This window comes from Pocillopora damicornis, chromosome 12 (genome assembly GCF_964200805.1).
Source record: "Pocillopora damicornis chromosome 12, jaPocDami1.2, whole genome shotgun sequence".
Taxonomy (NCBI): Eukaryota; Metazoa; Cnidaria; class Anthozoa; order Scleractinia; family Pocilloporidae; genus Pocillopora; species Pocillopora damicornis.
Genome location: NC_142681.1, coordinates 17452314 through 17478633, shown reverse-complemented (window position 1 = coordinate 17478633; position 26320 = coordinate 17452314). Strand labels below are relative to the sequence as shown.

General features: G+C 37.1%; 2 protein-coding genes and 1 pseudogene across 2 annotated transcripts; 1 reads left to right on the top strand and 2 right to left on the bottom strand.

The window, feature by feature from the left end:
* Window positions 1–8015: 8015 nt before the first annotated feature.
* On the bottom strand, window positions 8016–13965 carry LOC149036774 (uncharacterized). The gene is made up of 7 exons (XM_089188906.1): window positions 13212–13965; window positions 12638–12732; window positions 11391–11550; window positions 9786–9852; window positions 9212–9546; window positions 8931–9096; window positions 8016–8372 (listed from the first exon to the last, which is right to left on the bottom strand). The coding sequence occupies exons 1-7, from the start codon at window positions 13830–13832 to the stop codon at window positions 8158–8160; spliced, it is 1659 nt and encodes a 552-aa protein (XP_089045032.1). The 5' UTR covers window positions 13833–13965; the 3' UTR covers window positions 8016–8157.
* Window positions 13966–21843: 7878 nt separating this feature from the next.
* LOC149036763 (uncharacterized) overlaps window positions 21844–26320 on the top strand; it is a 386542-nt pseudogene continuing 382065 nt past the window's right edge.
* On the bottom strand, window positions 24120–26080 carry LOC149036773 (uncharacterized). Its single transcript, XM_089188896.1, has 3 exons — window positions 25777–26080; window positions 24989–25157; window positions 24120–24502 (listed from the first exon to the last, which is right to left on the bottom strand). The coding sequence occupies exons 1-3, from the start codon at window positions 25999–26001 to the stop codon at window positions 24246–24248; spliced, it is 651 nt and encodes a 216-aa protein (XP_089045022.1). The 5' UTR covers window positions 26002–26080; the 3' UTR covers window positions 24120–24245.

The window sequence follows — 26320 nt, the reverse complement described above, 5'->3', positions numbered from 1 at the left end:
AAATTGAGGCTGAGCGGCTCAGCCCGTCAATCACAAATTGGAATACTCTGCTTTGATTGGCTTATTCACCCAGGCGTGTCGTACTCCCGCGAAATTCGCACGAAGTAATTTTTCAGGCGACCGCACAAGGGAAAGTCTTTTCGCTTGTTTGCTTCTCGGCTTTGTGGAAAGGTAAGCGAAAACAACAAGAATGGCATCTACAGAAGAAGAATTTAGACAGGTATCGTACTTCATATACATGCATTTTAACACCTTTTTTGTTGTTTCACTTGCGAAAGCATATCGATTGTTTTGGAGTTTGTTACTCAACGTAAATGCCATGTTTTAGGTTGTACTTCTAATGCCAATGAGTGAAATGGAATTTCTGCGTTCTTTTGTGGCCTTCAGCGGCGGGGGAGGTTGTCTCTGAAACCAAAGCCAGCCGAAGGAAAAGAGCAAAAATAACACGAGATAGCAATGTCCGTGAAGAGGAAGATGCTGGTAAATTTATAAATGTAGCTTGATTTACATGTCGCGTAATTTCAGCCGAGCTTGACAGAAATGTAATTCTTTGTAGAAGCCCACGTTCAAACTACAATCAATCGTGAAAATTATTCTTTATAGATGCCCACGTTCAAACTACAATCAATCGTGAAAATTATCAATGAATGTGTATTTGCATTGTTTCAGTGCATGTTTATAGCGAAATTTGCTTGAATAAAGCTTGAATTGTATTCAACACAACTCGAACACAGGGTAAATATTTGTAGTTCGCTTTCTGTTAGTGTATATAAGCTTCCATTAGTGTAGAGGTGCATTTTATCACGAGCAAAGATTTTTAGTATTCCGCTGGACTATAAAAAGTAGCTTGAGGTTTAATTCAGAAATCCATTTATACTGTTTGTAATAACAATTAATTGCCTCGATCAGTTCATTTACAATGTACCGGTATACTAGCACACACTATGCTTCACATCTGATCTTTCATGTGCCGCATGCACATCAAAAGGAAAAAATTCGGTTATTTCTGCCCTCAAAAATGTGGAATGCGCTTCCAAAGTTGAAAAATTAATTTCCCAATGTAATAAATAATAAGCTATGTAGAAAAGCTGAATAAATTATGTTGTACATATATTGTAGTCTTCTTTTCTCGTTTGGTTTGTGCCAAAAAAAAACATAGTTGTAAGTTACTGGCTGGAAGTATTGTATTCTTCCTCAGACAGGGAAATCCCACGTTACATTTGTCTCCTCTTCGATTACTGACTGCATACTATCAAAGTCCACAAAGTGTGCAGTTTCTAAACCATTTGCCTCGGTTTTGGCATTATGTACAAGCCAGTTGTCTACTAAAATTTCCATAAAACGAGCGTTTGCTGCAGGTACGAGTTTGTTATCCAAATGCAGCTCTTTTTTGATGGATGCAATTTTCATCTTCAGCGACTTCAGGCGGCCTTCTTCTTCTTTGTTTAACTCTATTTTGAAGTCGTACCTGACCTTTTTAGCCTTTAAAGACTCTTTCTTTTCTTTGTAGTACTCAGAATTTCGGACTTTTTTGTTCTGAATAGAACAGTTTGGAGGTGCATTTGCACTATGGCGGCCTAGCATGGTCGCAAAACGTATACATACGAACACATAACTTCTGTTTGTTTTGTTGTTTTACTTTCCCGCCGCCAAAACTCAAAGTACAAGCCTCACTATCGTACAGAACCTACAGGCATGCTCAAGTTATAGAAATAGATTATCTGTATGATTGCAGGCCCATTTTCTCAACGGAGGACATGCGTTCATCGATCTTGAGCGCCCGCGAAATTTGAATTTTCTCCGAACGGGAAGGAAGTTTTCGCTCGTTTCTTGAGTTTTTTGTCTAAGAACGACATTTAAGACACTCTTGAAAAGGTAAGCAAATGGTGGGGGTTGTAAATAAATAATTTAATGTATCATTTCTTGAAAGCAGACAACAAGAGATTTAGCAGAAGATTTATAACGATAGTGACCGTTGCAGAAAGCCGCCATTATCGGTGCGAAGGAAGCCAACAAAGTGCAAACCGCTGACATTTTATAGGATCGCTCCGTGTTTAACGAACCGATACTTATCAGGATTTCCTTAATTAATTGCTGATCGTTTAAAGTTGGAAAGAGGATAGCCGATAGATTAACGAGTTTCGTTATGGTTTTTTTTTTCTCATCGTCTATGATCATACAACAAAAGGGAAATACTCCTGTGATATTTAGGAATTTCAAAAAGAACTTTTCTATATATGTAGATGTCCAAATGGTTAACAGTGTAAATAACGATTAATATAGGAATACATACCATATTGCGCACGATAATCGAACGGCAAATACGAGAAAATGCCTGGGAATAGCTGCACTCGGATGGAGAATCGCCGATAACAACGCGTTTTATCTACGCAAACAGGTGAAAAACGCCAGAAAACACCGCATTTCTTTACGTTGACCAACCCATGAACGTTGGAAGACCGTTGTTTTGAAGCGTTTTTTACGCATTTTCTGTCCTGAAAATGGAAGGAAACGCTCTATCTTCGACGGAAAACTTCTTTCAAAGCAATCTTTTGCTACTGGAAAGCAACGAATTCGAACCATTTTCCCATCTGACACCGTATTCTTAACACCAGGAAAACAATAGTTTTCGTAGAATTAACTGTTAAGGAAAACTGTTGGATAATGGAACGAATAATCCAACTCGCCGACTCGAAAGCAACGGGAAAACGTTGATTTTCTTGTCGGAAAATGTCAGAAAAATGCATAAATAATGTTGCGTTTCAAATATTCAGAAATTGTTTTCCGAACCGGTGAACACCATATGTTTCGCGATGAAGTGCGTACAAAGTAATGAAATACACAAATACCTCAAAATATATGTAGAAATAACTGTGCTCTATACTACTGAAATGCTTTCAATCCTGAAATCATCATTCCGAAGTTCATCATCATTATTCACGGAAAACGCGTCAGACGTCAGATGGTTCCGAACAGCTGGTAAACGAGGAGGTTATTTAAGTTTGAATTAGAAACGACATGCAAATAACACATGGTGTACGACAACACTATTCGTTTTTAGCCTTTTCTCTTGCGACTATTTAAAGGCTGTTTAACTTTCAGACTCGATGGTTTCTGACTAAAATCTAGAAAATTTATTAGTCGACGCTGTCTTGTTACAAACGGAAATTTTTGGGAGATATATCTCATGAAGTTTCGTAAAGCCCTTTGTTAAAGATGAAACTCTACGTTATCAAGAATCAGAATGAGTCTAGCCTGCAGTGAAGGCGTTTTTAATAGGGCGAGCTAAAGTTATAAGCTCGCGATCGTTTTTCCGACCAGCCATGTTTGATTTGGAGTCAGAGTGGAAGTGGGGGGCGGGGAAAGGGCAAGAAGACACCTGCCCGAAGAGGCTGTGGAAAGGAAGAACACCCCCTGATTAGTTGCGCGTCACTGCATTTCCCGAAGATGAGCGGGTAACCAATAAAACTGAGTTAAATTATAAACCGGAAGCATTGTCTTCCGACAAAACAAAGACACGTGACCGATGAGTGAGACGGTGTGGCAGTTTTTTCTTTTTTTTGAGCTAGAAAAGAAATGTTTTACAACTTTTCTTCCATTTGATCGTAAACGATACATTGAAGCAACAAACAACTGCACTCAAAGTTCTACACACCATAATTTGTGTGATGCAAACCGGCATACTCTGGTGAAATGGTGTGGCTATTTTTGTTTGTTTGTTTGTTTTTTTTTTAATCGAAGAAAAAAAGGCTTCACCAAAACACATATGTACAATAAACATATCTATAGATGTCCAAATGGTTAACGGTGTAAAACACCGATGAATCAGTGGGAATAAATACCATTTTCCGCACGATAATCGATAGGCAACTATGTAAAAATGCGTGTGAATAACCGCATTCAGGTGGTGAATCGCCGATAACAACACGCTATCTCAATGCAAACAGCCAACAAACGCCAGAAAAAATCGCATTTCTTTAAGATGACCGACCCGTGAACGTTGGACGACACGTGGTTATCGAGCGTTATCTACGCATTTTCCTGTCCTCGGAAAATGGAAGGAAACGCACTGTCTTTTACGGAAAACCTCTGTGAAAGCAATCTTGTGTTACTGGAAAACACCAATAAGTAACGAATACCAACCGTTTTCCCATCTCTTAACTTCACTCTTAAAAAGGAAAACTGCTGGATAATGGGACGAATACTCCAATTCGTCGACTCAAAAACAACGGGAAAACTTTAGATTCTCTTGTCGGAAAATATCAAAAAATTCAGAACTTGTTTTCCTAACCGGTGAACACCATATGTTTTGCAGTGAAGCACACACAAAAAATAATGAAATGAATAAATACCTCAAAATATATGTAGAAATACCTGTGCTCTATACTATTGAAATGCTTTTAATCCTGCAAGGAAGAAGGCGTTCGATCATTCCGAAGTTCATCATCATTATTCACGGAAAACGCGTCAGACGTAAAATGATCCCAAACAGTTAGTAAACAGAGAGGTTATTTAAGTTTCAATAAGAAATGATATGCAAATAACAGATGATGTAAGACAACACCATCCATTTTTAGCCTTTTAGAATGCATGGCTTTCGTTGCATCGTTTCTACCTGTTTGGTCGGAAGATAATTTACTTATTTGAGTGCTCTGCAATCGAGTCTAATGAACATGTCATTTTAATACAGTTTAATTCCACTATTGTTCACACGTACACCTGTGTTCAATGTGGACAAATGGCTCGTTTTCGTTGCGTTTGTTTGCGTCAAAGAACGTTTCACAGAATCAAATTGGTCAAAAATTATGATTGCAAATAATACATATGAGACACTTTGATCTTTTAAAAGTGGGCTCAGTGCAGAGCAGGCGTAATTTTGGCGAGCGAGTGCTCAGTATTTTCTTAACTAAAATTATGGCTGCCGTCTTTGATTTTAATGGCAGCGGAAGATTTGGGAGAGAAAGAAATTTGTACCAAGGGGGGCGGTCGACGGTCCAAAATAAGGAGAGCGGCGGGGGAGGGGGAGTAAAGATTACGCCTGCCAGAAGTCTTTTGCAAAACTCCGTTCGCCCACGAACAGAGTGTCTGATTGGTGCAGTTAAGCTCCAGCTGTCAATCACATGTCAAATGTGTCATTTGAGCGTCATTCTGACATTTCGCTCTCGCGGGGGGAATCGGGAAGATATCGAGCTCTGATTGTGAAGTTATTAGGTTCGATTCATTCAAAAGTTCCCGAGTCTGCTCTTGCAATACAGTCTCAATTCATGGTTAGTTTTTAACAATCTGTTTAGAGAGTCAATTCAAATGATTCTGTTAGCTTTGCCTTATCGTTAATTTAATAGCTACTGAGCTGAGTTTAACAGCCGTTGAAAGGAACTGAACAATAGCCTTTGGCTCCTTATGGGCTTGAGCAGTGCTCTCACGATAGCCAGATCGTGATCTAAAGATGGGTGTTACATGTGTTTGATGATAAATTCTAAGTGTGTTATACGAATGACAAATGATAAGTTTCTATGGACTAAAAATGAGAAGGTTCTGATGCACGTCTTGTTGGAAATAAATATCATAACGGTGGAATAAAAACGCTCTAAGTCTTAAATTTTATTTAATATAATTATGGTCGTAGACAAAGGATGGTGGCCATAATGATGTGCAGTTGACAGATGCGACTTATCATCGATTTTTTTTTAATTCCTTGAGGTCGGGGTTTCTCGGCCAGGGATGGTCATGTTCATCTCTTCTTTCGTTCGCTGCAATTGAATCTTTTGGTCTCTGCTCCAAACTGTTGACATATTGCATAATATCAGCCACGTGCGTGTCCCGGAGATTCTCAGACACATCATTACGGTGTGGAAAATCTACAAATGTACTTATACTTCCAATGTTTTTGCTAGTCACAAATTTATCTAAATCATGCATAAATGATCGTAACCTTAAACGGGCTGCCAAAGAAGTTACTTCATGATCACAATTCTTTCAAAGAAAAAACAAAAGAATTGAGGGTCAAAAATTAAACGGATTGAAAATGAACTTGAGGATATTGATATTAAATTCTTCAAAATTAAAAAATCGCGGTCTTTTCAATTTCCGCTTCCTGCCACTAACAAGCAAAAAGTTTTGAAACCTATTTTCACAATGAACAATGATTTTTCTTGTCACTGAAACTTGCCCATTTGCTCATGAAGAAATAAGAGATTCCCGTCGAAAGACCTAGGATTGCTGCAAACGTAAAATTGCTCAATTCAGTCGCAAGATTTAGTAACTTACAATTTAGAGGAGGCGTTTGCTTTATTTGGTTAAAAAAAAGTGATATTACTCAGTATCAGCCTATGTATAGATTATATTTATAGCTTCTGTTATGGCGTGCACCCTGCCTAGCTAACACTTGGTGTAGACTTGACATAAGATACCGAGAAACACCAGCCCGAGAAATACCACCAGACGATAAAAAACCCAGTTGAAAAAAACCCTTCCATTTCATCGGACAGGTTTGCGCTCTGTAAAGATTAATAATTCAAGAAGGGAAATAGTGTGATTCAGTCACACTGTCCTAGAATTTCTTGAAAAAGTTGAAAGTTTCATTCAAAAGAGATACAGACAATTGTTCAGTGGAGGAAAACATGCTCGTTTTTAGAACCTAGATGTGATTTTTATTATTTACATTTCACAATTGGTTATCTACTCTAGTAAAATGACCTCAAGGCGTTATTTTGAAAATTGTCTTGTTATTGTTAACTCCACTAGTGCGATTTAGTCTTTGACTTTACCTCTAAGGACTTGGAAAATCATCAGCTGTGGAAACTTTTCCGATAAACTTTCGATTTATACTGACCCAAGTAGGTTGACATTTAAGTTACCGTAAACTCCCAAAAGTTTATCGACTCCCAAACTTGAGGAGATAATTCGCTGTGGACACTATGTGATACAACGTCTAAATAAGCTTTTTTTTTCCACCTGCAATTATAACTATACATCGATCAGTATATTTCTTGATCGCTAAAAGTAAAGATTCCATTAATTATTGTACAAGTTGTAAACATCATTAAGCTTTTACTTGTAGCATGTATAAAGCTTCTAGATACAGTCTTACCTGAATTTAAAAATATATTTATAGATACTCAAAAACAAAACTAGTGACTACGGTGCTAGATTCAAGTGCAGAAGGGAATGCATTTCTCAGACAGACATCACCTGGATTGGAGTTTATTACCTGTAAATGAATAACGGTCCTTGACTGGCCGTTATTCTCCTATAATCAGTGTTTCTCATGCATGCTTTAAGCACACATATCTATTGGTTATATACAATATCTAAAAACTTTGATTAAATTGTAAGGATTTGAGGATTAAGGAAGTTTGGAAACGACTAACTTTTAACCGACAGTCTGTGGTGACCACGTGCATCTGCCCTCCATAATCTTATAAGCTAGCGGTTCCAAAAGTCTCCTGAAATGTTATAAAATCTCATGTTTTTTGCGAAAGAAACTGAGAAAGTGACCAGCCAGAAATTACACTTGCATTCGTCTAACGAAGCGAAGAGAAGTCAAGAAACAATTCTTGTTATATTATATCTTCTATGATAAGTTCTTCCTCAAATAATTAATAAAGAAAGGAATTCTTCATTTATACTTCCAATTTGCACCATCCATTCTCAAAAGCTTGCTTTTATCTAGTACTTGTGAAAATTTAATTCCATAGAGTGTAAACAAACAAACCCAGAAGTTACGCACTGAAAAGCAAATACCGAAGTAATCATTCTTAACGCTCGATTCTGTTCATCCGTTAGGACGGACGAGGTAGAGTCTGTAGTGAACAGGGCAAGCTATTTCATCAATAGACAGCCAAAGCTGATTGCAATGGAATGAGAAAAATTTATAAACCTTCTTGGTTCACTCGCTACCTTTCTCTGAACATGACGTATTGGTTTGTTGGCCTCAATAACGAAAGTAAGGAAATTAAAAAGGAAATAGGAAAAAGGAAGGAAAAGAATTCAATACAATTCATAATAAACAAAAAGTCAGTTACGTGTCCTATTCTGTGTGACACATTCACTTTCTTTTTTTTTGCTCAAGTTAAAAATATGCCACTGGCCATGGAAATCTCAGAAGAGTAAAATGCTATCTGAGTTTACTAATAACAAAATGTTTTATGTGTTATACTATTGTTTCAATATTTTATTCTTTCCTTTCAGATCAAGCATATTATTAAAAAATGAGCGTTCTTTTGGTCTTGAGTATTCAGGAGACAAACCGTTCGCGGCACCTTCAAATTCCTCTTTTATTTTTTGTAGATCAGACGTTATGTCTTTTAGTCGTTCCTCCAAATCCAGGAAGTTTTGCATCATTGACATCTTCCTGCTGCTAGGAATCATTCCTAGAAGAAGGATTGTAGAGGACATTTAAAGAAATGAACCACTGAATTAATCCCTGAATATATTACTTTTGTCTTTCCGTTTGTCAGTACACAAATAGTCGATATTTGATTCGGTCATTAATCGTTTGAATGAATGACTATTTTCTCACTGACAAACGGACTGACATAATTACTTATTATTTGACTGACAGACCTTCCAATAAGTATTGAACTATTTCATGTAACGAAGGTTTTCACATTTCTGATTAAAATCCGAGGGACGTGCTAACCGACTAACTAACTGGCTGATTGGATGACTGACCGACAGACTGACTAATTGACTACCTGACTGACTGGCTGCCTGGCTGACTGACTGCCTGACTAACTAACTGACCGACTGACCAACTGAAGGACGAGTGACTGTCTCATTGCCTTTGATTGCCATCTGAATTTAAAAATATAGAACCACACCAATACCACGATTTATACTAATTAAGATAGAACAGTTTTCTTCAAAAGGTATCTGTTTTATATTTACTCTGCAGGAACCTATGGTGAATTAATTTAAGAAGCAGTTACCTTTTCTCTTCTTGTGTACCGTTGGCTTACAGTTGGGGTAGACTTCCCAAAATTTGCTGATGATTATCAGGAAAGCAAGTATTCCCAATAAAGCAAATAGAATAAATTTGGTCATTTGTGAGCCAGTGGAGAATAACCCTTCCATTTCATCGGACAAATCCGCTGTCTACAAAGAAATAAATAGCTTTCAAACTGTTGATTGCATCGGAATAAATGCTAAACATAAAGAGAAGAATGGTGCGTGGTGAAATATATAAAATTCACAAAAAACAATTAACTACCTGTAATTCGGCAGGGATAAGTTGCTCTCTGGCAGTGTATTCTGCAGCTGCAACCAAATCCGCTGATAACTCTTTCAGGGTTTCCCCGCAAACCGAAAGCTCAGTTTTTCTAGCCAATACTTCGTTCGTGTCATTCGGTGACGCCATTACGTCATGGCTCAAGTGAGCCAGGTAATATTCCATTGGATAATCGATGTTACGAATCATTCGGATCTGCCTGTTTCGTTTTAAACCAGATTCCTCCAAAAAGTGAAATGCAGTGTTGCGATCCACCATTACTCTTCCAATTGTTCCTTGGCTAAGACTTTCTTGCATTTCATCTAGGTTGTTAAACTCTGTTAATTAAAAATTCATTTGATTAGTTCTCCAACGCAAATTCTTAATGAGTAAAATGACAAAAAGCGGGGGAGAAATTTCTCCTTAGAGTTTTGATACAAAAATATACGAAATATGACTGAAATTAAAAGGTAATTTTCAAGCTTATTTTTTTACTTTAGTAGTCGTTCCTGAAGAGAAATGGTCATGCAACACGTTATACAAGGACATTGAAATTAATCTGAAAAGAATTACTTACTGACAAAGTCTGCATCCAGCTTCATAGCGACTACATGCGTTTCAGGATTCTTGTTGGACACACCCACCTAAGAAGTAAATTGGGGTCAGACAATTTTTTATACGCCAGTTGGGCCCTTATAGATTGCTCTGGCCAAACTTGTTACCTAAATTTTTAAAACAAGCACAATTTTTGCTTTTTATTATGAAAGTAGCGTTGCAAGCCTAATGAGGATATTTGTTCTTATTTTGAGGGAAACTATACCAGAGTCTTGACTTGTCTTGGTCTCCAAGATCGATTATTTTCGAATTCGGTCCATGGTTCATGTCTATTTTCAGGTTTTCAATGCGCTGGAAGAAGAGGGTTACCGTAGTATAGAATCGTTTGTTGTCTAGAGGACTGGGCACATCCGTAGTAAAGATTGCATCGTTTATAGTTCCCGCTTTCACAGGCAAAAAATGGCGCCAAAGAGAAACTTACATTTTGACTCGTCAAGTCACTGCTTCTCGTCTGGAATCCAATGTTAATTTTTGTTTTGTCAGAGTATGTTTTTCAAAATAAAGAAGATTTCATGCTTAATTGACGCCAAATATATAAGTTGGACTTCGTTTGTTTCTCTTTTTTTTGTAAAACACACTTAAATAAAAAGTAGCATAATTTTCAAAACGAGCGTAATTTTGTGCACCATTTGAAAAATGATCGAGCAATACCACTGGTATAGTATGCTACTTTTACTAGCACAATCTATAAAGGCTTAGTGCCAAATGATAAGTACTTTCCTCTTGCAAAGAATATGAAAAGTCTGTACAACGAAAGTACATTTTAGTTGTAGTTCTAGAAAGACGCAGCCTAAATAATAGGAACAGTGAAGGCATTTTTGTTGAAAGGGCCAATAATATCCGAAGATGTACAAAACCAGAGCAATTTTCCATTTTGACAATCAATTAAAATTGTTTAATGTTAATTTCATTCTTCCATACAACTTGCTAACTCGGACTCAGATAGATCATAATTCCTAGCCCAGCTGTTCAAAGTCTGAGTAGCGCTAATCCGGATCTAATTTCATGCGGGTGTCTTTTATTCTTTCGAATAACTTTCTCTATTTTTTTCTAAGAGTATCTAATAAGTGCCGACAAAAAGAATTATACTGAATTTTCTTTTACAGCTTTCAGATCTTAAATAAGATTTCACATTACTCCTGAATTATCTGAACCCTGCTTTTAATAACTCGGCCTTGTGACTTAAAGGTTTGAGTCACAGGGCCGAGTTGCATTTGAGTTGTTCCTGAGTTCGATGGATGAGGGTAGGATTTCATTAATTGGTAATATAACTTTTTCAGGGAAAAACCTTTCGAAGCTTGGGTTAAGATAAATTGAAAAATGTAGAGAATGTAATTTGAAACAAAGAAAATAATTAACTAATATACCTCCTTACAATATCACCCCTGAATCAAACATTAAGGTCACGAGAATAAAATAAATGATCACCAAATAAAGAAGCTCTTGGTTGTTAAAAAGACATTTTTTTCCAGCACCTTAAGAAATGTATAGAGAAAAGTATGGAGAAAGGGGCATAATGATGTTTGGGTGCAAAGGGTTTTAGGGTGTTCATGTTAGGGTTACTAACCTTTTTGCCACCGATGTCCTTACATCTCGTACCATTCATGGAAGCTTGCATAGCATTTGTAAATAAGGCGGTGAACAGCGACAACACCATTGCTCCTATCAGGATCCACAATATACCAAATGCACGTCCACAGAGGGTTTTAGGCGTCTTATCACCGTACCTAGTGAGAAAAAGGAACCAAATATCTTTGCGCTTTGAGGATAGTGTAGTAAGTATAAAAATACTTAATGTATACCTAATTGACCACTTCCCCGATGAGGCTTTTCAGTATCAGTACAAATTAATGAATTTATAAATGAGAGACTGAATGAAAATCCCAACTGGAAGGAGGCTGAGCATTTGGCTACATACAGCCGAGCGCAGCCGAGGAGTTGAACTCTTAAACTCGTGGCAACCGTAAACAAACCCGGTGAGTAGCGGAGGGTGAAGGGCCTAGACCTGGGACCTCCAGATTACAAATGCAGCACTCCAACCACTAGCCCACACTGCCTCCCTCCTGTACCATAATAAATACCCTGCCCCATCGATAATGATCACCATCAACTAAATTGAAACTAATCAGAGTATGTGTGTTTAAGCTAAGAATTATGACTCCATCTAAATTTGACGAATCTCATTCCCCTTCCCGCCCTCCTCTCCTTACACTATCCACTATGTCAAAAAAAACAAAAACAAAAAACAAAAAAAAACCTGAAACATAGTTTTAAGATATGCAATGGAAAATTATTTCTCTTCTATTTGCTATTCATTTTGGTTAATAAGCTGTGAAGAACTTTGAACGAGAGGACCCCGATATCACGTAACAACTAGTAATTTGTAACAGGTAATTTAGTGTTAACAACTGGGTTGAAAACGTAAATTAGCCACCGTAAAGAGTAAAAAAGCTGACGTTTCGAGCGTTAGCCCTTCGTCAGAGCGAAGGGCTAACGCTCGAAACGTCAGCTTTTTTACTCTTTACGGTGGCTAATTTACGTTTTCAACCCAGTTGTTAACACTAAATTACCTGCTATACTCTCCCACCGACGCAGCACCACAGTTTCTTTAGAAACTTACCCCTTTATTCATTAGTAATTTGTAAGACTGGAAGCCAATTCAAGAATGGAACCCTAGTAGAGATTTTGATAAACCCAAAGCATGTGTTAACTTCGACAAAAAAATGGGTTTTACAATATTGCCTATCTTTGATCGTATTCAAAGGGCGCAGTGAAAAAAAGATCCCACTGATACCCAAATCTAAATCAACTTACCCTACTGTTGTAAGTGATACCACTGCCCACCAAAAGCCTTCTGGTGATCCTATCGTGAACGAGGGTGAAAACTGAGCCGCGTTTGAACGGTGTTCCTGTTATGAAAATTGGTATAATTGTTTAATGAATTAATACTATATAAAAAAACTAATATTAAGGTGACGTTTAGTGTGGAGTAAATAAAATTGATTAGAAAACACTTCAAGCTTACTTAAGGCCTTGCTACAACGCGCAAAGTTTGTAGCAGTTTTACTATATCTGAAATTGTGGCACCTTGGAATAAAATGTTCTTATTTGATAGTTTGAGTCATTGCAACGTTCTTTTTTCACCTACAAACAAACCAACATTATTTGTAGCTTCATGACTTGTAGGGCATTTTAATTTGGCTTTTTATTTCGGTGAGGTCATAAGGTGTGCCTAACTAACCGTTTACTCAAAAATGGTGCCGTCGATTCCTACTCAAACTATTTTCATGCTAAAGTCGTGACAAATAAGTTTGAATATAACCTTAAGTAGGACTAAAGAGCTTTAGAGGCTTAGTATAGATTGACAATGATAAGCCTTAACTCTTACCAAGAGCCAAATAATCACTCCAGATATCCCTGACAGTAACATGATAGAAGCCAATATCGGCCATTGTGACGTGATAGAAGTCAGTAACTGTTCCCGTGACTCTGCTTTGCACTGCTTTAAGTTCACAATCATTGAACACCCGGATGATACAAATGCCCGGATGAGTGTCACACTGTCTAGACCCGTAAGTTTTTGTTTTGCATCCGATAGAATTGGAAAACCAAAATCAACCGACCCATTTTTAATCAACTTCACCATCTCGTCTTGATTTTGAACAAATACTGGTACCATTTTGCAAGCTATGGGGTCTGCTGCTTCTCTACCAAAGCAAGCCATGTCCACAAACCATGTTAGGGTTTGATTCATAAATCCTCCTTCAATACTTTGGTTCATAATGTAAGGAGGAAAATCTAGCAAGGCAAATTTGAATTTGCATTTTGTTTCTTTATCTTGTTCCTGACGAAGTTGACGCGTTTGGCGAACTTGACGATGCTGCCTGATTTGACGGGCTTTGCGCACTAATTCCGATCGATCGATTGAATCAAGCTTTTGGCTGCTGACAAGCCATAAATCGCAGCAAACCATTAGACATAGGACCAATCTTAGAGTTGCAACATGCATCGTTAACACCGCCAAGATATGATATGGTTAGAAACCTCCCCTCAGGCTACCAGACTTCAAGTTGTGTTCAGATCTAACCAAAAAAAAAACAAATAAACAAAAAAACCACAGATGCAAAAGTCAGAATAATATGTTATCTGTTTGCAAGCTTGTTGTTTTATACTGCATGGGTGCAATGCAAGACCAGATCTCAATATGACTTCCATTACACTTACATGAGAACATTCACGAAGAAGACATCGTGCACTTGAAAAGAATGGAACGAAAATATGATTTTGACCTTCTCAAAGGACTCGAAGAAGTTTTTTATGGACAAAAAGTTCTGGAGTTCTCATTGAGGTAGCGATATGCTCTCCTGGCTATAGCCAGCTACCTTCAATGAACGCTTTTTTTGTCTCAATTTCCGAAAACCCCCCATTACGATGTATCTATTACCACACAGCGTGCCGTTATCTGAGTTAGTGTCTTACAGAATTTACGCCAACAAGTGTAAGTGTAAGTGCGGGGTAGTATAATCAAAGTTACTAATTAAAAGCTGACACTTAAGCCAAAAACAAACAAGGCGGCTAAAAACATACTGACAAATTTTGATTCCCTTCCATCAAGAAGTTCGAAAGATGGACTCGTTATGAATTTTGAATTGCGCTTGGCGGTTGGCAATAACTGTTTTTTGTCAGAGTCTGTGTCATCAAGAAGGCTTTTAGAAAAATACTTTACGTCTTCAGTTTAAAAGTAGATCCCTTTTTCCCAAACTGACAAGTGGTGAAAAAGAAAACTTTACTGTGAATCTTCAAACCAACAAAATTTGTAATTGTGGCAGATGCAGTTTAAGGGCTTGGTTATCAAAATTTTGGGCCAGAAAATTACAATTTTAAAAAGAATCCTTTATTAGCTCTTTTTAGATGAGATCTTTTGACAAAGTATGGTTTTTCTTCGACTCCGCTTTTGTGTGTCGAAGAACATAACGGCAATTTTGGTACATTAACTTGTGTTCTACAAAATCTGCAAGGATGGCTATGCCAGGATTATAAATAAATCCTCATTGTGAACAAAAACACCGCGTCAATGTAATTTTTTTCTAACACTACAGAATATTTTGAGTCCTGGACTGTACGCCAGATTGAGTGAATGTTATTATACCGTTATCTGTGGGGGAGAGAGTAGAGGCGGACTCTAAACACAATTGATAAAGTCTGGCGAAGGGCTGCATCGAAATTTAAAAAGACGAACGCGTTTCGATGTTCGATTAAGAAATTAGGGTAATGGACTTTTAATGAAAGATATTCAAAAGGGAATCAGAATTATCATTATGGGAAATATTCAGAGCCAGGCAAATAAATGTGCTTTCAGCTGGCTTTGGCAAAGCCAAGAAATTATTGAACTATCACTACTTCCACTTCTTCTCATGCTTAAATTCTGTTACATAACAGGATCTCATTGGCAATTCAAAATAAGTCATAAAAATTCTGAATTTGGGACAGGTTTCGTTAATTTCAGGAGAGGCCATTAAAAAGAAAAAAATTCCAAATAACAATATCAACATAAATATTGGAAATTAGGTTGCCATTTTATGCAAGAAGAAAAAGCGTCTGGCGAATTTGACGATGTTGCCTGATATCACGGGCTTTGGGCACTAATTCCGATTGATCAATTGAATCAATTCGGGGCTTTTGGCTGCTGGCAGGCCGTAAATCGGAACAAATGAAAAGACATAGTGCTAGTCTTATGGTTGCAATATGCATGGTAAAAACTGTTGAAGAAAGGAACTACTGGAAAACCTCCCTTGCTTGCACACTTGAAGTTTTGTTGTGATCTCAACAGATAGCGCGGGTTCTTCAGAGAAATATGTTACTGGAAGATGATCAACGCCATAATATAAGTCAGTGTTCGAACATGAACAAGCCCATTCATATTATACTTTATAATGCTATCGTTTTAATGAACCGATACTTATTCAGGATTTCCTTAATTAATTTTTCGATCGTTTTAAGTTGGGAAGAGGATAGCCGATAGATTAACGAGTATCATTATGGTTTTTTTCCATCGTCTATGATCATACAACAAAAGCGAAATACTCCCGTGATATTTAGGAATTTCAAAAGAACTTTTTAAGTGTTCACCGTATCTGCTCAGTGCCAATAAAAACATCACTATTTGTGACGGCAATGCAAACAGAAAATTGTAGGGCCGTAAGAAGCAAATAAATGTGTTCCACATTAAGAATATAATGTTCCATAAGTTGAACTACAAAAGTTCTCTTGTTATTGTGGAAGGTGTAGAGTAGAACTTTTCAAACTTCAATATTTGAGCCTAGTAAATTGTTGAGTATTTTCGTAATATTTATCAAAATTAAGAAAACGGCTCTAAATGTTGAAGTTGATGATACATGAAATAGCTTTTTTATAACTGGTTTTTTAAGTCCCAATATAACTATCCAAATTTCACGTCTACGAATTTCAACATATTTGCAATTTTGCAGATCCACCTCAAGTGGTAAACAGATGTTGTTACACTCATTTTAGTACAAGGTTTGTTTTTGTTATTTAGTAGTTTCATTTTATTGACCGAAATAAAGCAGATTCTATTTTTTTTCAAAAGTTAGACATACAATTTTGTAAATAAATAACTCAAAGTATATGTAGAAATAACTGTGCTCTATACTATTGAGACGCTTTCATTCCGAAGTTCATCATCATTATTCACGGAAAACGCGTCAGACGTAAGATGATTCCGAACAGTTGGTAAACGAGGAGATTATTTAAGTTTCAATTAGAAATGATATGCAAATAACAAATGGTGTAAGACAACACTATCCATTTTTAACTTTTTTTTATGACTATTTAAAGGCTGTTTAACTTTCAAACTCATCGATGGTTTCGTAAAGCCCTTTGTTCAAGAGGAAACTCTATGGTATCAAGAATCAGAATGAGCCTAGCCTGCAGTGCAGGCGTCTTACTAGAGCGAGCTAACGTTATAAGTTCGCGATCGTTTATCAGACCAGCCATGTTTGGTTTGAAGTTAGAGTGGACGGTGGAAGTAGTGGGCGGGGAAAGGGAAAGAAGACACCTGCCTGAACAGGCTGTTGAAAAGAAGAACATCCGCTGATTAGTTGCGTGTCACTACATTTCCCGAAGATGAGCGGGTAACCAATCAAACTAAGTTAAATTAAAAATCAGAAGCATTGTATTCCGACAAAAACAAACATATGTAGAGCCGATGAGTGAAACGGTGAGGAAGTTTTTTATTTTCAGCTAGAAAAGAATGTCTTCGACAAAATCTCATCTGCAATCACAACTATGAGCTGATATTTAGTACAATCTATATTTTCCAAACGAAAATGTTGTTGTTTTTTTTTGGTTTTTTTTCATCAAAGAATTAAGGGCTTCACCAAAACATGTATGTATAATAAACATATCTATAGATGTCCAAATGGTTTATGGTGTAAAACACCGATAAATATAGGAATAAATACTATTTTTTGCACGATAATCGAACGGCAACTACTTGAAAATGCGTGGGAATAACTGCATTCGGTAAATCGCCGATAACAACGCGTTTTCTCAACGCAAACAGCTAAAAAACGCCAGAAAACATGGTATTTCTTTACGTTGACCAACCCGTGAACGTTGGACGACAAGTGGTTTTCAAACGTTTTCTACGCATTTTCCTGTCCTTCGAAAGTGGAAGATTCCCATCTGATCCCGCATTCTTAACACCAGAAAAACAATCGTTTTCGTAGAGTTAACTGTGAAGGAAAACTGCTGGATAATGGAACGAATATTCTAATTCGCCGACTCGAAAGAAATGGGAAAACGGTTGATTTTCTCGTCGGAAAATGTCAGAAAAATGCGTAATTAAAGCCGCGTTTTCAAATATTCAGAACTTGTTTTCCGAACCGGTGAACACCATATGTTTCGCAATGAAGCACACGCAAATTAATGAAATAAACAAATACTTCAAAATATATGTAGAAATAACTGTGCTCTATATTATTGAAACGCTTTCAATCCTGTAATCATCATTCCGAAGTTCATCATCATTATTCACGGAAAACGCTTCAGACGTAAGATGATTCCAAACAGTTGGTAAACGAGGAGGTTATTTGAGTTTCAATTAGAAATGATATGCAAATAACAAATGGTGTAAGACAACACTTTCCATTTTTAACCTTTTCTCTTACGACTATTTAAAGGCTGTTTAACTTTCAGACTCATCGATAGCTTCAAACTAAAATCTCGAACATTTATTAGTCGATGCTGTCTTGTTATAAACGGAAATTTTGGGAGATATATCTCATGAAGTTTCGTAAAGCCATTTGTTAAAGAGGAAACTCTACGTTATCAAGAATCAGAATGAGCCTAGCCTGCAGTGCAGGCGTCTTATTAGGGCGAGCTAACGTTGTAAGCTCGCGATCGTTTTTCCGACCAGCCATGTTTGATTTGGTTTTAGAGTGGACGGTGGAAGTAGGGGGCGGAGAAAGGACAAGAAGACACCTGCCCGAAGAGGCTGTTGAAAAGAAGAACACCCTCTGATTAGTTGCGCGTCACTTCATTTCCCGAAGATGAGCAGGTAACCAATCAAACTGAGTTAAATTAAAAACTGGAAGCACTGTCTTCCGACAAAAACAAACACACGAAGAGCCGATGAGTGAAACGGTGAGGAAGTTTTTTTTTATTTTCAGCTCGAAAAGAATGTCTTCGACAAAATCTCCCTGTCACAAATATGAGTTGATATTTAGTACAATCTATATTTTCCAAACGAAAATCCTTGAGTATAGGTGCTGGTTATTTGTTTGACAACTTTTCTTCCATTTGATCGTAAACGATTCTTTGAAGCAACAAACAGCTGCACTCAAAGGTTTGCACGCTATAATTTGTTTGATTCAAACCAGCATACTCTGGTGAAACGATGTGGCTGTTTTTGTTGTTGTTGTTATTGTTTTTTTTTGTTTTGTTTTTTTCATCAAAGAAAAAAGGGTTTCACCAAAGCATATATGTATAATAGACATATCTATACATGTCCAAATGGTTAACGGTGTAAAACGCCCATGAATATAGGAATAAATACCATTTTTCGCACAATAATCGAACGGCAACTACTTGAAAATGCATGGGAATAACTGTATTCGGTGAATCACCGATAACAACGCGTTTTCTCAACGCAAACAGCTAAAAAACGCCAGAACACATGGCATTTCTTTACGTTAACCAACCCGTGAACGTTGGACGACACGTAGTTTTCAAGCGTTTTCTACGCATTTTCCTGTTCTAGGAAAATGGAAGAAAACGCTCTGTCTGTGTAAAAGCAATCTTCTGTTACTGGAAAACACCAGTAAGCAACAAATACAAACCGTTTTCCCATCTGACACCGCATTCTTAACACCACGAAAACAATCGCTTTCGTAGAGTTAACAGTGAAAGAAAACTGCTGGATAATGGAACGAGTACTCCAATTCGCTGACTCGAAAACAACGGGAAAACTTGGGATTCTCATGTCGGAAAATGTCAGAAAAATGCGTGAATAATGCCGCGTTTTCAAATATTCAGGACTTGTTTTCCCAACGGGTAAACACCATATGTTTTTGCAGTGAAACACACGCACAAAGTAATGAAATAAACAAATACCTCAAAATATATGTAGAAATAACTGTGCTCTATACTATTGAAATGCTTTCACTCCTGCACGGAAAAAGGCATATGATCATTCCGAAGTTCATCATCATTATTCACGGAAAACGCGTCAGACGTAAAATGATTCCAAACAGTTGGTAAACGAGGAGGTTATTGAAGTTTCAATTAGAAATCATACGCAAATAACAGATGGTGTCTGACAACACTATTCATTTTTAACCTTCTCTCTTGAGACTATTTGAAGGCTGGTTAACTTTCAGACTCATCCATGGTTTCTAACTAAAATCTAGAAAACTAATCAGTCGACGCTTTCATGTTACAAAAGGAAATTTTGGGAGGAAAATTAAAGAGGAAACTCGGACAGGCGTAATCTTTACTCTCCCACCCCACCGCTCTACATATTTTTGACTGTCGACCACCCCTTGGTACAAACTTCTTTCTCTCCCCAGCCTTCCGCTGCCATTAAAATCAAAGATGGTGGCCATAATTTTCGTTAAGAAAATACTGAGCACTCGCTCGCCAAAATTACGCCTAGTTTGCAAACTAATAATGAGCCCACTTTTAAAAGACCAAGCTGTCTCATATTGATCATTTGCAATCATAATTTTTGACAAATTTTATTCTGTTGAACGTTATTTGACACAAAAAAACGCCGCGGAAACGAACTATTTGTCCACATTGAACACGGGTGTACGTGCTGATTATGAACGATAGTGGAGTCAAAACTGTACTTAAATGACAAGTTTATTAGACTCGATTGCGGAGTAGTCAAATAAGTCAATTATCAGCCGACCAAAACAAGTAGAAAACGGTGCGACGAAAGCCATTCTATTAACAAAGAAGTCAATAATTGCTCCATACTACCAAAACAATCAAGTAGACTATCTGTATCAATGACGAAATACCTTATTTTCTTCAATACGTTGAAAATTATCTGCATTAAGTGTAAAGGCGCCAGTAGAATAGTAATTAGGCTCTCATAAATTGTGATAATAAAAGTAGCTCATTATGCTCTTGACATTATAGGCTATTAGCATCGCCCGGTGTTTTTCCAAATTATGCTCAAAATTATGCCCCTTTTCTTAAAGTGCGGTTTAAAAGAGGGAACAAAACAAGCTCAGATTATATAATTATTATTCATAATTAATAAAGCGTGATATCTTCCTTATCTTGAGTTACACACTTGCTCTGAGAAAACACTACTACACATTTGATATGTTGTGACATTTTGTAGCCTGTGAAAGCGGGAACTGTGACCAACGTAATCTAACTTCCGGCGTGCCCAGTCCACTGGACGACGACTGACGAAGTATTCCGGTAACATTCTTCCCTCGAATATTGCAAAATTACAAATGCTGAAGCTTGGCCCAAACGTGTTTACCACTTAGAAATTACATATCAGTTACATTCTTACAACTGCACCAACGATGTCTCTCTGTTATCATAAACAACTAAATCGCTTTGATATCACAAGAAGTTGAATTCCTTTTGTTCGTGAAAATGTGTTTTCTCTCCAACCAGACAGGTGGGTGTATATACCACTTGTCTGAAGCAAAAATTAGTGTGACGACCAGAAGATGAAATACCTCTCGACTTGAAGTAATTGAAATTTAGTTATCTTGAAATAGTTCCCGAGTCTGCCCCAACGGTACAGACTCGATTCATGGTTAGTCGTTAACAAACTATTTACTGGGATACCTGTGGTAGCCCAGTCATAAAAAGGCCTCTGTTTTTTTTTTTGTTGTCTCTCTTTTTTCCTCCGCCACAAAATGGAAAAATTGCGCAATAGTGCCCAGTGGTCATTGGGCCCTCAACACCATGACAACCAACTGTGATCCAATGAGGGTGAAGGTGCTCACATGCTGATCACGTGTGTTATGTTGATGATGATTGACGTTGTCATGCAAGGACAGGGCCGGGTCACTTGACGAACCATGAGATTTTTGCTTATGAAACTCTTTTGTCAGCCATTTTGTATTTGTTCTGGGGTTGTTGTTTTGGCGATGGAGGTTCAATGGTTTTGGTTTACGATTACCTGGAGCTTTATGGTGCAAACGCTCAAAATACTTAGAGACTCCTCATACAGAAGTCGTATTGTTTGCGGCCAATCCACACTAAAAGATGTTTGGAACGGATTGAGTCGCGAACGCTTGAAAGCTATGAAAGCCTTGTATGCCTTAAATGCCTTGTATGCCTTGTATGCCTTGTATGCCTTGTATACCAATGTCTCAGTTGAAAAACGCACACTTGTTGAAAAAAGCAAAATCTGACATCTGAAACCAAACTGCATATACTCTAGGCAATCTACTGGACAACACGATTACAGTGAGACTGAAGAACAAAACTCTAATGGATGCAAACTGTTTGTGAAGAAAGACGCCATGTTGGATTCCCTTGATGCCAGGGAACTTAGCCACGATAAAAGTACGAATGGTATTAATTTTATGATCAGAAAGGTGAATGTTATGTTTTTTTTCGTTGTAGTTGTAGGGATATTCTTTTTTAATAAATTCATGATCCAAAATCCCGTGTCTTTTGTTTATAATGTTATTGTGTTATCTATCGTTTACGCAATTGTCTTGTGGGCTAATTTCTACGTAAAGTTGTTGATTTCTTCAGCAAAAGCTGTCGTGAATAGCGTCGCTGAATGTAACGTATTTGACAAAGCTGCTCAGTTATCTGTCATTGTATATGATAATAAGCTTAGAAATAGCAATGATGAAGCATTTTCAGTAAATACAGTCTGTAACTGTAGATCTCAGTAAGACAAATTTTTTTTATTTTAATCGCCCTCGTACGCATGTTATTCGTATTCGTGATCGTGAGCCCAGCAGAATACCAAAGAAAAGAATTACACGTATTTTGAAGAAATCCAGGAAAGTGAGACGTTTACTTCGAACCTACATCAGAAAAAGCATACCGAAGTCTACCCGAACGCACCTTTTTACGAATAAAGCTCGTGAAAAAATATATGCACATGGAACCAGATTTGAGAATAAAGGAACAACGAAAAAATTCCTCTTCTGCAGTCTGGAGAAAATATCCAAAGTCTAATAAATACAGGATACTGAAAATGCAGAACCAATTTACACATGTAATAAAAAGTCCAAAGCCAAATCAGTCCAATGCATGGGGGCCTAATTCAATACCAAATGTTTATAAAAATCTGAATCACAGGGTAAAACATTTTAAGTCCAATCTTTCTGGGGATATAGAAACAAACCCTGGTCCTGTTATCAATTCTACTAAAACAATTCAAGCTCCTTACAGTCAAGACAATGTGGCAATGTTTGGGTTAAATGCTGGTACATAGTGTGTAGCCATGTCATTTGCTTCCCTCATATATAACAAGAGGAATGGTATTGCATCCTAAATGGACTTGGTTAATATTATGAACATTGGTAACGAATTGTATTCTGGTCTATCTAGTCTATCCAGGAAATCCTATTTACTGCTAACAGAAGTACCTGAAATGTTAATAGTATTTAATATTAATTATCAGCTTCAATATAGTCCAAGCTATACTGGTAATATACATGGTACTTGTGAAGTACAAGATTTTAATTATTTTGTGTCATTTGCAAATGCTATGCAGGCTTTGCTGGGAAAAAATTATAATTCCTTTCTTTTAACAATCCTTAGTACTACGGTAGGTTTTTATTGTAATGGTTATGGTAAGTTTAAGATATTTGATTATCATGGTAGAGATTCATATGGTATGTCTCATCCTCAAGGAACTTGTGTACTGTTAAAAGTTAACACCTTAAATGAGCTGATAAAATATTTTCAAGGTCTTTATCAAAATCCAAATGTTTTATCAGCAGATTGGTATAAATCACTTGGTTCTGCAGGAAAACAAAATCTTTTGTCTAGCAGAGTAATTTGGTATCAATCACTCGATACTGCACAAAAACAAAAGAGAGCAGAATGATTTAACTCGCTCAATTCTGCACAAAAGCAAAGAAGAGCAGCATGGTATAAGTCATTGAATCCTAAAGAAAAAGAAAAACTTTTGTCTGGCAGAGCATAATGGTATAAAACACTGGATCTTGCAGAAAAAGATAAGATCATATCACAAGTCCAAGCCCATAGAAACTCATTTAATCATGATTTAGATCATAAGATCACAGCTTTCCAAAGTAAGATTAGGGAAGGTTCATACTATATTTGTTCGGTTTGTAACAGAATACTATACAGAAAAACTGCTATCCAGTTGAAAAAACAAATGTACAACACTCAGCAAGAACTATTTACTGAGTTGTATACCCATGATTCCTTTCAGTCTTGGAATGACCTAACACTTATCGCCTGATGACTACCTTTTTTGAAATAGGTGTATGCCCTTGGCCAGACTTGAGCTCACTATTTCAATATACTACTCCGACACCCGTAGTATCAATACTTGATCCCAAGGATCCAGTACCATTCAGGTATCTCAGTTACCCTGCTCACCGGGTCTAGTGAGATAGTCAATTCAAATGATTGTGTTACCTTTGCCTTGTCGTTAATTTAAAGCTACTCTGAGCTGAGTTTAACAGCCGTTGAAAGGAACTGAACGATAGCCTTTGGCCCGTAATGGGCTAGGGCAGCGCTCTCATTATAGCCAGATCGCGATCTAAGGATGGGTGTTACATGTGCTTGATGATAAATTCTAAGTGTGTTATACGAATGAAAAATCATAAGTTACTTTGGACTAAAAAGAAGAAGGTTTTGTTGCAAATCTTGTTGGATATAAACATTATAACGGTGTTATACAAACGCTCTAAGTTTTAAATTTTTTAAATTATGCTCGTAGACAAAGGATGGTGGCCATAATGAGGTGCAGTTGACAGATGCGACTTATCATCGATTTTTTTTTTAAATTCCTTGAGGTCGGGGTTTCTTGGCCAGGGATGGTCATATTCATCTCTTCTTTCAGTCGTTGTATCTCCATTGCGATTGAATCTTTGAGTCTCTCCTCTAAATTGTTGACATATTGCATCATGTCAGCCACGTGCCTGTCCCGGGGATTCTCAGATACGTCATTACAGTGTGGAAAATCTACAAATGCACGTATACTTCAAATAATTTTGCTACTCACAAATTTATCTAAATCACGCATAAATGATCACAAGCTTAAATGGGCTGCCTAAGAAGTCACTTCATGATCACAATTCTTTCAAAGAAAAAACAAAAGAATTGAGGATCAAAAATTAAACGGATTGAAAAGGATATTGATATTAAATACTTCAAAATTTACAAATCGCGGTCTTTTCAATTTCCAGCTTCCTGCCACTAACAGGCAAAAAATTTAAAACCTATTTTCATAACGAAAATTGATTTTTCTTGTCACTGAAACCTACCCATTTGTTAATGAAGAAATAGGACATTCCCATCGAAAGACCAAGGATTGCTGCAAACGTCAAAATGCTCAATTCAGTCGTAAGATATAGTAAGTTAAAATTTAGACAAGGTGTTCGCTTTATTTGGGTGAAAATAAAAAGTTATATCACTCAGTATCAGCCTATGTATAGATGATAATCATACCTTCTGTTACTGCGTGCACCCTGGCTTGGTAACACTTGGAGTAGACTTGAAGTAAGATACCGAGAAACACCAGCCCGAGAAATACCGCCAGAAGATAAATCAACATCCACAAGGTCATTTTCGAGCCGGATGAAAAAAACCCTTCCATTTCATCGGACAGGTTTGCGCTCTGTAAAGATCAATAATACAAGAAGGGAAATATTATGATTCAGTCATTCTGTACTAGAATTTCTCGATAAAGTTGAAAGTTTCTTTCAAAAGAAATACAGAAAATTGTTGAAGAAAAACACACTCGTGTTTAGAACATAGATGTGATCTAAATGATTTGCATTTCACAATTGGTTATTCTACTCGAGTAAAATGACTTCAAGCGTTATTTTTAAAATTGTTCTGTTCTTATTAGTTCCACTAGTACGATTAATTGTTTTACTTTACTTCTAGGGACTTGGAAAAATCATCAGCTGTGGTAACTTTTCTAATAAACTTTCGGTTTATATTGATCCAAGTAAGTTGACATTTAAGTTACCGTAGACTCCCTATAGTTTATCGACTCCTGAGTTTGAGGAAAAGGAATATTTGAAGGTGAGGCAAAATGGATTAAGTATTCTTTGAGATAATGAAATTAAACCTCTATTTCTTACCCTAACCCTTGATGAGTCTGTTGTCTGCGAGAAGTTAAGCCTTAAAAAAACTAAAGGAGTCAAGGCAAATGCACTGGTGTTCATCCTGAACGGCCTCACGTGTCAAAATAAGAGAACAGTTAGAAAAACATTTGCACTTAGAAGTACCTCAGCAGGAATAAGTTGCTCTTTTGCAGTTTCCTTAGCAACCGCGACCAAGTCTGTAGATAATTCTTTTAAATTCTTCCCGCACCTGGACAGTTCTTGTTTTCTTTTAAATCGTTGCTCCTCGGAGTAATTGGTTTCATTTGGTGACCTTGTTGCAAGTGGTGTGACGTCATGGCTTACATGCCCCAGATAATACTCCATCGGATAATCGATGTTACGTATCATTCTAATTTGTCTGCTTTGTTTCGAACCAAATTTATCCAGAAAGTACAATGCTGTGTTATGATCTAACAATACTCTTCCAATTGCTCCCTGGCTAAGATTTTTTTGCGTTTCTTGAAGAGAGTCAAACTCTGTAGATTAAAAGTTTCTTCATCAAATCAGTATGGGAACGTAGGTTAATGGGTTTAAAGAGCTAAAGTCCTTTGTTGATGAAAACTAACTCCGTTCATGTTGTGCGGTTAGTATTGATTACCTGATTATTGACAGTAAAATTCACAGTGGTAGTAAAGGATGTGAGAACTTTATTGAGGTAGAAATTCCG